Below are 12361 nucleotides of genomic sequence, written 5' to 3'. Positions count from 1 at the left end.
CGCTGGTCTGAATGGGGAAAATGGGTTGCACTGGTCTGAATCTAGCAACATATCGTGCCAAACACGTCTTTCGCCTTGTTGTGCCGGGTGTATGATAGGGCCCATTGTTCGTTTAAATCTATCTTTTATTAGTTTAACAATTTTAAAATAATATAATTAATTTAAAATATAATAAATTAAGAATTGGATTTGGCCAATTAATTTTGATAGATGTGAATATATGTGAATTTTTATTTCATTCATGTATTTCATTCAGATTCATGTAAGCACAGTTACTGTCAGCTACTTTAAAGTGGTCGATACATTATTTTTAAATGCATTACAGCGTTAAACTTTTAGCAACTTTTATGCATTTACTAACTACCACAATACATACAGTACAGTAACAAATGCACAGGAAAAATGCTCACCTGCTTTAGAAACACTTTTAGAAAACATTGCTAGTTATTTCACCAAGATTGCGAAAGATACCAAAAGCAACTTAATGTCATTTTTCAAAAATGTTGCCACAGGCATGTTTTTTTACGAGGCTGTGTTGAATCCACTATTTCTAAATGACCTACATATTTAAATACATCCTGGGAATTTGCACATACACACACACATATACACACAAAATGATCCTCAGCATTAACCTGCCAGGACCGTTTTTAAGTGGTGAAAAAAAAGCTTTAGTTCAAAGTCATTTGCATCTAGACATTTCCCACCCGCCTTTATGACCTATTAGAGCTGTTACGCTATCAGCAATAGGTGCGGAATGAGGAAATTAATGTCTGTTTAATCAGCCTCCTCCGGCGACACCAACTGATTCAGAGTCGGCCTCTATTGTGCTGCCTGTCGTTTAGATGATAACGCCGCTGTTTGGGATTCGGCGTGCAGCCACCACAATAAAAGGTGAAAGCGATGCCCATTAAGCGATAGCATCTGATGTGCTCTTTCCAAAAGGCCATCTGACATGCTTGATATTATGGGCAAACGTTCTTCCCTCATTTGCTCTGCAGTGAAGATACAGGCGGAGATTGTGTGAGGTAAGCACTGTCTAAAGCAGTCAAATCAATGTTTAGCTTCCTGCTGATTGCCTCAAGCTAAGATAAATGGTGTCCTTGTTCTTTGCTACCTTTTTTGGAGCAAGTTAGCCAGCCTTGCGGACATCTTTCAAATGGTTTAAGTTTTGCATGTATTGTTGTATTGCATGGCTACATCCACACACAACGGTCACGTTTTTTGCTTTGCGGATTCTAAATGTTGCATGTACATATGGTTCACGAATTAGTTCAAGAAATATCTTCGTCCACATAAAAACGGGAAAAGAGGGTTAAAGGTGCAGTATGTGAGTTTGACACCCAGTGATTGAACTATGTATTGTACTCCTGGATCAAAGCAAACACAAGTGCAGGTTACTAGATTGAGGAAGGGAGCGAGTGATTTAACCTGTGTTCTAACTAAAAGCAACGGCACCCAATAGAAGGAATATTTTCCATATTAAAAGTAGCTCTTTTCCAAACCAACACCTTGAATTGATTTATTAGAAACGGGTTCTATTTGTCACAGGTGAACAACAGAAAACTACGATAATGATCACCTCGGGTACACCTCATGTGTTTTATTCAGTGTTAAATAATAACAATGTGAGTTTGAATGGCATTTCACATGACATTTATTGCCATACACTGAAAGCAGCAGATCAGCATGTACATCTAATAATGTTAAAAAGGGTTAATATGTATTAATAGATCATAAACCTTACCATTTCGTGACCGTACATATTCTGTGCTTCTGCATGGATGTATTTAAAATTCTGTTGCGTTTCGTCTGGTGCAAACAGCCCAATTGCTCATCACTGCGAATCTCGTCATTAAGCGTGTTGTTTTGTGACAATGTCACCTGCTCACCTAATGTTTACGTTCGTAATATTTATATCATTTACTAATTAATAACCTAATGTGAAACTGAATCTGTGTCAATTCGGAGTCTGCTACTGTCCACCGGAGGTTGCATTTAGGTCACGGACGCATGCTTTCAAAGCCTTTCTGAATAATTGAATGGAATACACTGTTTTTCACCAAGGCAACACGAAGTGCTGAAATATAATTGGCTAAACTGGCATTGGGCAGGTTTAAATGACCAAAACAAAGACGGAAGTTCCGACTCTGAAAACACATTTTGAAAGCAGAACATCTGACTTCAGCAATTTTTTTAGGTAAACAGGTATGTTCAATTGGCATGTTTCTTAAATATCTGCAAACATATTATGGCATTTTTATGGTATTTTTTAAAAAAAACTTGCATACAGCACCTTTAAAACAGTGTAATAGATATGCAACATAGTTGGTGACGTAATGCCACAACAATATAAAAAGGTAGCAGATTAACCTAAATTCATTGATTTGGACAGGGGGCTAATTTAATGTAAAGACACAATAACAATTTCATAGTTAGAGAGTAGGCAGGGGATGATGACCGTTTTCAAGGTATACCATGGTTTGGAAAAGTCAAGGTTTTAAAACTGCCCATTTTCCTGTTATACTACTATTAAGGTATGTATAAGATTTTTTAAAATGATTTTTTATTTGTTTTTTAGGACAGCAGTATCTCCAGCAGAAAAGATATCCAAAGACGCCATTTTAAATTGTAAAGAAATCTGTGTTTTTGAAACTACAGCAGAAGTCAATGATTTATTTGAATTGTTTAACCTTAAATGTTTACGGTTCCAAAACGGTTATGTTTACGGTTTGTTTTAAAGATTTCTCAAAATAAATTTCAAAGAAGAAGTTTTTTTTTTTTTTTTTTTTTTTTTAACCCAGACTTTTAAAAGGAACATATTTTAGAGCAGTAATCACAATACCATGAAATTGTGATATTTTTTATCCAAGATTATCAAATCATCAGAATTTTATACTGGCCCATGCCTTATGGAGAGTTTAACTTAAAGGAATAGTTCAGCCAAAACTGAAAATTCTGTCATAATAGTCATCCCTTAATTTGGTACAAACCTGTTTAAGTTTCTATTTTTTGTTTTACACAAAATATGTCATTTTGAAAAATGTTGGAAACAGGTAACCAATAAGAAGTATTTGATTTTTATTCTATGAATGTCAATGGTTACCAGTATCTAACATCTAAAATATCTTCTTTTGTGTTCAAAAGATAAATGAAACTCAAAAAGATCTGATACCACCTTAGGGTGAGTAAATTGTGAGAACATTTACATTTTTGGGGTGATCTATCTCTTTAAGTACTTGGGCATTTACATTGCCAGTTCTTTCACATTGAAAACACACAGATTGTATTCTTTACGGAGGCTGTGTGTTTTTGGAGTCAACAAGAAGCTCATGATGTTGTTTTATAAAGCAGTTCTTGAAAGCATTGTTAGAAATGGTATCACAGTGTGGTTTGGCAACCTTGCAATCTGTTCAGTATAAATCTAAGTTGATGCATCACTTAAAGACAGAATGGAAAATGTTGGGCACGATGAATATTTTAATCCTCAAGTTTTATATGAGAATTGTGTCCTTAATCAAGTGGAAAGGATTGTGACCGATCCAACTCATTTTTTTTTTGTTTCTACATTATGAACTGCTTCCCTCTGGTAGAAGATAAAGAGTCCCAAAGTATAGGTTAAACTGTTATAAGAAATCATTTGTACCCATTTCAGTGGGTTTATTTAACAAGAGTCTATCTTAATTAGCTTTATAAATTTTGAAACTGCTGTGTTTTGTATTGTTTTTACTGTTTGTTTTTATGGAATGTCTGCATCAATATGGTGAACGTTTTAAAGTGAAATAACCACCATTTTTTGGGTTCCACAATGAAGATGGTTGAAGAGTTCCTATATAGTTTGAATCGCATTTTAATGGTCTTAGCAATTTCATAAAATGTCAAAAACATACCTATTGTACCATAATTCACTATAAATAACTATAAAGAATAAAGAAAGGCAATTACCTCTTTAAATTAAAATTCTTGACACATTTTTCTTACATTCGTCCATGTTCAGCATTAAATTCTTCATCCATTCATTTGCAAAATATTGCCCTATGTCTTTCTTACTTTGTGATCTGGTACATTTGGGGGCTATTTTATCTGGTTAACTGTCTTAAAGGTTTCTTCCAAACCTGTTTGACTCTCTTTCTTCTGTTGAACAAAAAAGAAGATGGAAACCTACAGTATAATCAAGAACATCCATAGTATTTGTTTTTCATTCTATAGAAGTCAATAGTTACTGGTTTTCATCTTTCTTCAAAATATCTTCTTTTGTGTTCAACAGAAGAATGAAGCTTAAAAAAGTTTGGAACCACTTGAAGGGGAGTAAATTAAAATTTTGGGGTGAACTATCCCTTTAAGAAGGATCATACTTTAAGGGTCTATCATACTTTTATTTTTGTCTCTGCATCTTGCTATTTTGTGTATTTGTCTCGTCTGCCAGTCTATCTTTTGCAGATTCATTTGTCTTTCCGCTAAGTTCCCAACTCTGAATCTCTCAGACTGTATGTTAATGTTTGCTCAGCGCTACTGATAGGACACTGGGGCTGAGAGCTCACAGCAGCTGTCAAAAAAAGAGAAAAAACTCTGCATGCAAGATCATGAATTTCTCATGTTTGAACTTTAAAATAGATTCTTGCAGAGTCTGAGCAGCGCAACACATCCCACAACAGCAGGAAAAGGGTTTTGAGGAACTGAATAAATCAGAGCCAGATTGTGTGCTTTGTGAGAGCCAACATACAGGAGGTTTATTTAGCCAGTGAAAACAGCATGGAGACAAAGGATCAAACTGAGAATGTGTTTTTTATATCTGCATCTGTGTGCTCCATTTTTTAAAAATATAGTGAAATAATAAGTTTCTTATATTTATTTATAATTCACGTTAAAGAATTTAATTTTAAAACAGATGTTATCAATCAAATGTATTCATATTTCTTTTTAAAATTTGAAAATATTTTTAAGATTAAAAATGTAATTGTATTATGAATATGTAAGAAAATTTGCTAAAATATTATTAAATTATATATCAAAATAAAAGCTAAATACTACTGTTCAAAATGAAATCTGTAAGATTTGTTATGCTGTATTGTATATTGCATATTAAAATTAATATGTATTTCTTTGATGTCAAAACTGAATTTTTCAGCAGTAATTATGTTTTTACAATGTCACATGATTCTTTAGAAAACTTGTTGTTTGCTTATTTGTAGAAAAATAAATGTTTTGTCACACTATTAATGTCTTTATGGTAATTTTCGTACTTATTTCCTTAAATAATATTTCTGAAAATCTAATTTATTTTTCCAGTAAAATATATATATATATATAAATAAAATTAAAAGAGACAAAAATGTTAATCAACAAAGGGTTTTATTTATAATTCAAGCAAAAATATTTTAATCTTAAAACAGATGTTATCATTCAGGTGTTTTCATATTTCTCCTTATAATTTGTAAATATTTAAAAAAAATATATTGATTATAATGATAAACAGCTTTTTTAAATTTAATATAACAATGTATATGTAATATGAATAAGTAAGAATATTTTCAAAAAAGATTACATTTTAAATTGTATATCAAAACAAAAGCTTAACTAGATATACTACTGTTCAAAATTGTAATCAGTGAGAGTTGTTATGCTGTATCTTATAATAATATTGTGAATTATTATGGCAACATTATAATTCTTTTATACAAAATGTATGCATTTGTTGTGAAAACTGAATTTTTTAGCAGTAATTATGTTTTATTGTCAAATGATTCTACAGAAATCTTTGTTGTTTGCTTATTTGAGGAAAAATAAACATATTTTGTCACACTTTAAATGTCTTTATGGTCATTTTTGAAATGACTTCTTTTAAAAATTATATTTATTTCTCAAGATCAAATTTCTTTTTCATGTACATTTGTAAAAATACTTTTAAAAAGACAAAAACGTTGATTATCAAAGGATTTTATTCATGTATAATTCAAGCAAAAATAAATTAATGTTAAAACAGATATCATCTTTCAAGTGTATTTAGATTTCTTCATATAATTTGCAAGTATTATTAAAATTAATTAATTATAATGATAAATAGCTTTTACATTTTTATATCACTTTGTAATTGTAATTGTGTAAGAAAATGAGATAACATGTTATATAATAAATTATATAGCAAAGCAAAACTAAACTAGATTTACTACTATTCAAAAATGGAATTTGTAAGATTATGCTGTTTATTATAAAAACTTTGCAAAATATTGCTCAAACTATAAATATTTTATACAAAATGTATTCCTTTGATGTCAAAACTGAATTTTTCAGCAGTAATAACATTTCAATGTTACATGATTCTTCAGAAATCTGTAATTTGCTTATTTGTAGAAATATAAATGTATTTTGTCACACTATAAATGTCTTTACAGTCACTTTTTTATTTGCTTCTCTTAAAAAATATGTATTTTTCAAAAGCAAATTTATTTTTCAGAAAATATGCAAAAAGTGTATAAAAAAGACAAAAACGTTGATTAACACAGATTTTCTTTTCATGTACAGTATAACCAACAGTATGTTTCCACGTAGTAGATCTGTTTTTGTGTCTATGAGATGCGTGTCCATGCAGTTTCGGCCTTTAGGGTTGAATAAACCAAGGAAGTTTGCGTCTCTCCCCTGGGAAGTGAAAAATAGGTCAGTGTTTTCCTGACTCTGCAATAGTACACAGCTTCACTGATACAACAAACCCATGTGCACTGCCCCAAAACAATACAAAACAAACCCTACATGAACCTATCAGAAGTGCACACCACAACTCTAGACTGCGACCTCCAAACCCTCAAACGGCGCTCCGCTGAGCGAATGGTTTATTTTGAAAGGTGCAGACAAGCTTTAGCACTTGAGCATTCTTTTAAAAGCACATTCTTTTTACAGAAGCGCCAAGTCCTTTAAGTATTCATCCATTGCGCTGCTGGAGAAATTTGGAGCTATGAATTTTTTAAGGGAAAAGTAAAAATGATGTCAACCTCCCTTGGTACCTGCGGCTGAAATAGATGACAAAACACCTCTGAGGACATTTAAAAAAAAAAAAAAAGCCCAGAGCAGTTTCTTCTCTGTGTGTTGTCTTGTTGTCATATGAACACATAATGGGAGAATAGGCTTGTGCTGTTTGTTATGGCCGAGATCCAGAGTTGAGCAGCGGTCCAACAAAAATATCCCCACTATATGAGATAAGACAGTCACAGCAGAGAGATTGCAAAGCAGTCACAGTCCAGAGCGGACTGATGATTACTAGAGACTGACTTTCTGAAACTGTAAACTACTTACTTTAGATAAAAAAAACAAAACAAACAAACAAACAAACAAAAAAAAAAAAAGTTGAAGTGCCACAGATTTAATCCTGGAATATCTCAAAGTCACTAGAAGTCACTGTGTGTCTGACATACCAAAACCAAAAACACTGTAAGAGAGAAAACCTTTAAAATAGTTAAATAGTTGAAAATTATATAATATAATATATATATATATATATATATATATATATATATATATATATATATATATATATATATATATATATATATATATATATAGACACTTCTATACAGCTTAAAGTAACATCGGCTTACCTAGGTTAATTAGGCTAGGAAAGTCATTGTATCACGATGGTTTGTCCTGCAGACTTTCGAAAAGGAAAAATATAGTAGTTCCAATAACTAGTTTATTTTGTCTTTGCCATGATAATAGTATACATTTTTTTTACTTATTTTCCAAGATATTAAGTTGGTGTATATACTGTATAATGGTGTAGTAGTTAGGGCGTGAACACATGGCACTGTTCACGAGTTCAATTCCTCCTTAGGCCCTGTGCCGATCTATCCCTTGTCTCTGATCCCCACGCTTTCCTGTCTATACTCTCTGCTGTCCAATTAGTTAAAGGTAAAAACTTACTAAACTTACAAAAATATAAAAAATATTAAAACTGCTTTTCTTCCAGCCAAAAAGAAATAAGACTTTCTCCAGAAGAAAAAATATATATTGAAAATACTGTGAAAAATATACATCACTTATAACAAAAATATTTGAAAAAGAATAAAAATGTCACAGGAGGGCCTAATAACTTCTGACTGTTTATTCAAAATCCCCCATAGTGCAAGATTCTGTCCAAAGTTTTCATTTACAATAAACACTGATTAACTTTCCATACATTCCATATATTTATATATATAAATGTTACATTTATTTTAGGACATTATAACAATCACTGATCATTTAGATTTTTTAAATGAACATTAAAAATCAAACCTCACTAATCAAAGGATTGCATCAGTCTCATAATGCCATGAGCCAATCAGCACTGTCCTGCTGTTGCTGTCCTGCCACTCCAGAGCAATTAGTCACATGACATTTATGGTGTAGGTGATTGGCTCGACCTGGCTTCATAACTGAAAGCCAAAAAAGATGGCAGATTTCACACTCCGTCAACTCCACCGACACATCTAAACACCCATCCCAGCTGACTCTCTGCTTCATTGTCTGATAAGGTAAACTGGCCTAAGTGCAGGGAGAGAAATTTCCCATTATGAGCCAGCCTCACCTTATCAACCTGCTGTTTACCCATGTCCGAGACCAGTCACACACCGAAAACCATTACCCACAAGCGCGTTATCACGAGAAACCAGACGACGGATGCATGTCTGAAATCCAAATTTCTGAGTGGACAAAGCAAGTCTTCCACCCATCTTCGAGTTTTGAGGCTCAATTCGAGCCTAAGCTCACGTCAATGCTGACGCACGGGTATGTAGTGCAAATTCATCACAGATAGACGTCTAATTAACCCCTGGTCAATAAGATGCAGGTAAACGGCTGATTATTCTCTTGTGTGCATGAATGATGAGAGCTTGATTTGCCTGTTCTCCAGATAATGGGGCTCGTCGAGACTAATTGAGCTGCAGAGTGATGCGTCTGCACTGCATTAATACATCACGTCCAGACAGGTTACTCCACTCAGGAGTATGAGAGGGGTTACTGGAGACTAGTTAGATCTTGATCTGTTTGGTCTTTCCTGTAAATTGAGAGGGAGTAATTTGTCGAACACACACTCACCCTGTAGAGGGGGTCATGATGCATCCGCCACGGTCTACGGTCATCCTACAGCCACAGCCTCGCTCTGGGGTGTCGTGGTTCATTCCAAAGTTATGGCCCAACTCATGGGCCAGAGTCACAGCAGCTCCAAGAGCATTGTCCGAGTGATCCTAGGAAACCACAAGATGTCATTTCATTACTTTGTGCTGTATTTTTCTGTATGTGTATGTGTGTGTGTGTGTGTTTGTGAATGTGTTCAACATAAAAGGGCATTCTTTAAGAGATACTAAACTCAAAAAATTTTTTTATTAGCTCAATCAACACAAGTCTTGATCTTTTTTGGGGGAGGGCAACTTTTTTATTTATTTTTTTATTTTCAATCTACCTCAATCTAACTTAAATAAATTTTAAACTTAATCTTCCTGTCGTGTTCGGGTCAAATCTGGCCGATTTACAACTTCAAACACTTATAAATATTGTTTTTTACCTCTGATTGTCTCAAGGTCTTATGATATCCTCCGCACTATGCATTTGAACATATAAAAATATAAAAATGAGGATCACCTCTTTCATTCAATTTTGAGTGTTTTAACTTGTTACACCTGTGTTGTTCCCGGGCAAAAGTGACCGCCATAGGAAATGAATGGGTATCCAGGCTAAATTCATTCATCATACAGAAAACAACCCCACACACACTACCCCAGCTCACTCACTCACTCACTCACTCACTTCAGACTAAACAATGTCTTTTGCAGGTACACATCTTTTACGCGCTTATGTGCTGATCCTTAATAAAAAAAATTTTTCCACACCAATTTAAACAATGATGATGTTAAACCATTCAACCTTCTTCACATCTTTTTACATTTAATAGACACATAAATACAGAATTTTGTCAATATACATAAAATAAAACACAGGTTCTTTGTTGGCATCAATGGTTTTCATAAGAGCCTTTGGAATCAATGGAACCTGTTCTTTAAAGTTGAAAAAGTTTCTTTAGAATTTTTTTAAATTACAAAAAATGGTTCTTTGAAAAACATTTTACCAATTAGAGTCATTGAGGAACTGGAATAAATGGTGAAAAAAAACACTCATCCACCTACAGTAAGAACCATTTTGCCACACCTTGGCAGTTACTTTGCGGTGAGTAACATCACAAATAAAACTGATGTTTGATGCTGTCTCAATCAGCAGTGATTTAAGCCTATGTAGATCGCTGGAGAACTACTCATCTTTCATCACATGAACTATAACTACCACGATGCTGTGCGACAATCCACACTCGCTACAGCTGACAATAATCCGGACACTCACACACACACAGCTGAAACTCATAATCAGTGATTACCTGGACTATATACACTTTATATTCACACACACAGTGCTGAGTCTTGTTTGTCTGTAACATTTCTAATAGTTTCCTTGCTTAGTCTTGTCATGCTTTTGACCCTGGCCTTGTTTATATCATTTTGCCTGTATCGACTACTTTGTCTGTTAATGCAGAGTTCAGACAGAAGGATTATCAAAGTAGTCATGTCACAGATGTTTTTACACTGCGTGACTATTTGAGCTAGCATCCAGTCAATGCTGTGTTTACACTTTAGGATAGATCAGCGAGAGGGGGGTTTCACACTGCAAGACTTTACAATAGGAGAATCGCCGACAACTTTGTCTTGGTACACAAACTACGTTTTCACGTTTTTTCTCAAACTTTTTTCTTTTTTGACCAAGTTGTGGTATCGCTCAGATGACACATCAAACAGACATGGGTGCTCCTGCCAAATTTCGACTAGTTATTCTTGGGTCCAAATAGACTGAAAATAAGCCTTTTAACTTTTCCCTCAACCTCAGGCTGGCTTGCAGATACCCACACTAGTGTATGCTGCACTCTCATTGGCTGTAGGTAATGGCTGATGTCATTTCCATTCAGAACACAATCTGAACTCAGTATAACACGACTAAGCTTTTGGATTATCCTTGTGCTTCTGTTTGCTCCTGCTTTGATCATTGTCTGCCTGCCTAAATACGTACCTGACTCCCTGTGTTACCGATACCTTATTAAGTAAATGTAATTATAAAAAATAATGAAGTAAGAAATACTGTAGAGTGTCTATTTATGTCCATCTATCACTTATTTATGCATACTAGACTGGAAAAAAAACACAATCAGTGAATAATAAACTACGAAGAAAAGACTGATTCTGTTATTAAACGTCTTCAAGGACTGTGGATGCTCCTGAATTTTTATCCTTTTCCTTTCAAACTCACTCTTTTAAAATATCTTTAAAGCTTGCCATAAAACACATATACAAGCACCACTGCTCTTATTCTCCTTCCTTTTTTTCTTCTGCTCCCTTCATCATCTGTTCGCAGAGAACAAAGCCGAGCTTCAGCATTATCCATTTCAGCTGAGGTGAAGAAAACCTCCCTGCTGCCTCACGAACGTGACCTGGTTACCAGCGAACCACCTCTTATAACCCAGAAACAGATCTTTTTTTTTCTTCTTAATTTAGCTGCCATCTTTTCACAGAACTTTGCCCTGACTGTGTTTTTTCCCCATTTCACTGTACATCAAAATGCCATTTCCTACTTTGATTACAGGGTGAGGAACATGACAGGCTCATCTTGGATTTCAGAGCCAACAGGGGTGATATTTCTCTGCCTCATTTCATTTATTCAGAATCTATAGGGTGCCACTGATTTTTTTTTGAGTGTGACTGACTTGCCCCTCTTCGAGCATAATTGCAGACTAATACTGTGGTTAATTCCCTGGGAAATCCAGATTTAACTATTCCAAGAAACCACTACCAAGCTGCCACATTGAAAAGATCATGCCTTTATTGTGGTAACAGCCATATTTAAGTGCTTTTGGGTTTCTGTCAAGTTACTTCCAGATTTTATAGAGTATCTCCTATCAAAGACATTCCCAACATCTAGATTCCTATAATCATGCACAATGTGTCCATTATGGTTTCTTCAAATTTGCTCGCACAAAGGTCAAACTGTCAGAATCAAATCTTCTTAGATAATTTGTTAGTCAACGGACAGGATTGGGAATGCTTTTTAAGCTGATCAGACTTAAAACATAGTACAAGATGATTTAATGCACAGCCAGATTCAATTTCTGCCTCTGTTCGCCATGTGCATGTAGGGAGGAAGAAACATGCATAAGGAAACATGTCGCTTAAACCACAGAAAGCAATGCAAAAATACATTGGTCTGCTTAGTGTCTCGTTTTATTTGGCTTTTCATGTCCCGTCTGTCTCTTCCATTTCCATCCCATCTTTAATTAATCTAAATTGACTGAATAGTG

At 34.2% G+C, this 12361-nt stretch overlaps 1 protein-coding gene across 17 annotated transcripts in view; it reads right to left on the bottom strand.

Moving 5' to 3' along the window:
- adam12b (ADAM metallopeptidase domain 12b) overlaps positions 1 to 12361 on the bottom strand; it is a 159355-nt gene that overhangs the window by 58993 nt on the left and 88001 nt on the right. For all 17 annotated transcript variants that reach the window (XM_073928655.1, XM_021467445.3, XM_068214608.2 and 14 more), the window contains one exon: positions 9067 to 9215. In XM_073928655.1, the coding sequence (XP_073784756.1) occupies positions 9067 to 9215 (149 nt within the window). The remainder of the gene's footprint in view (positions 1 to 9066; positions 9216 to 12361) is intronic.

This window comes from Danio rerio, chromosome 17, assembly GCF_049306965.1.
Source record: "Danio rerio strain Tuebingen ecotype United States chromosome 17, GRCz12tu, whole genome shotgun sequence".
NCBI lineage: Eukaryota > Metazoa > Chordata > Actinopteri > Cypriniformes > Danionidae > Danio > Danio rerio.
This window is presented reverse-complemented; position numbering and strand designations above follow the sequence as displayed.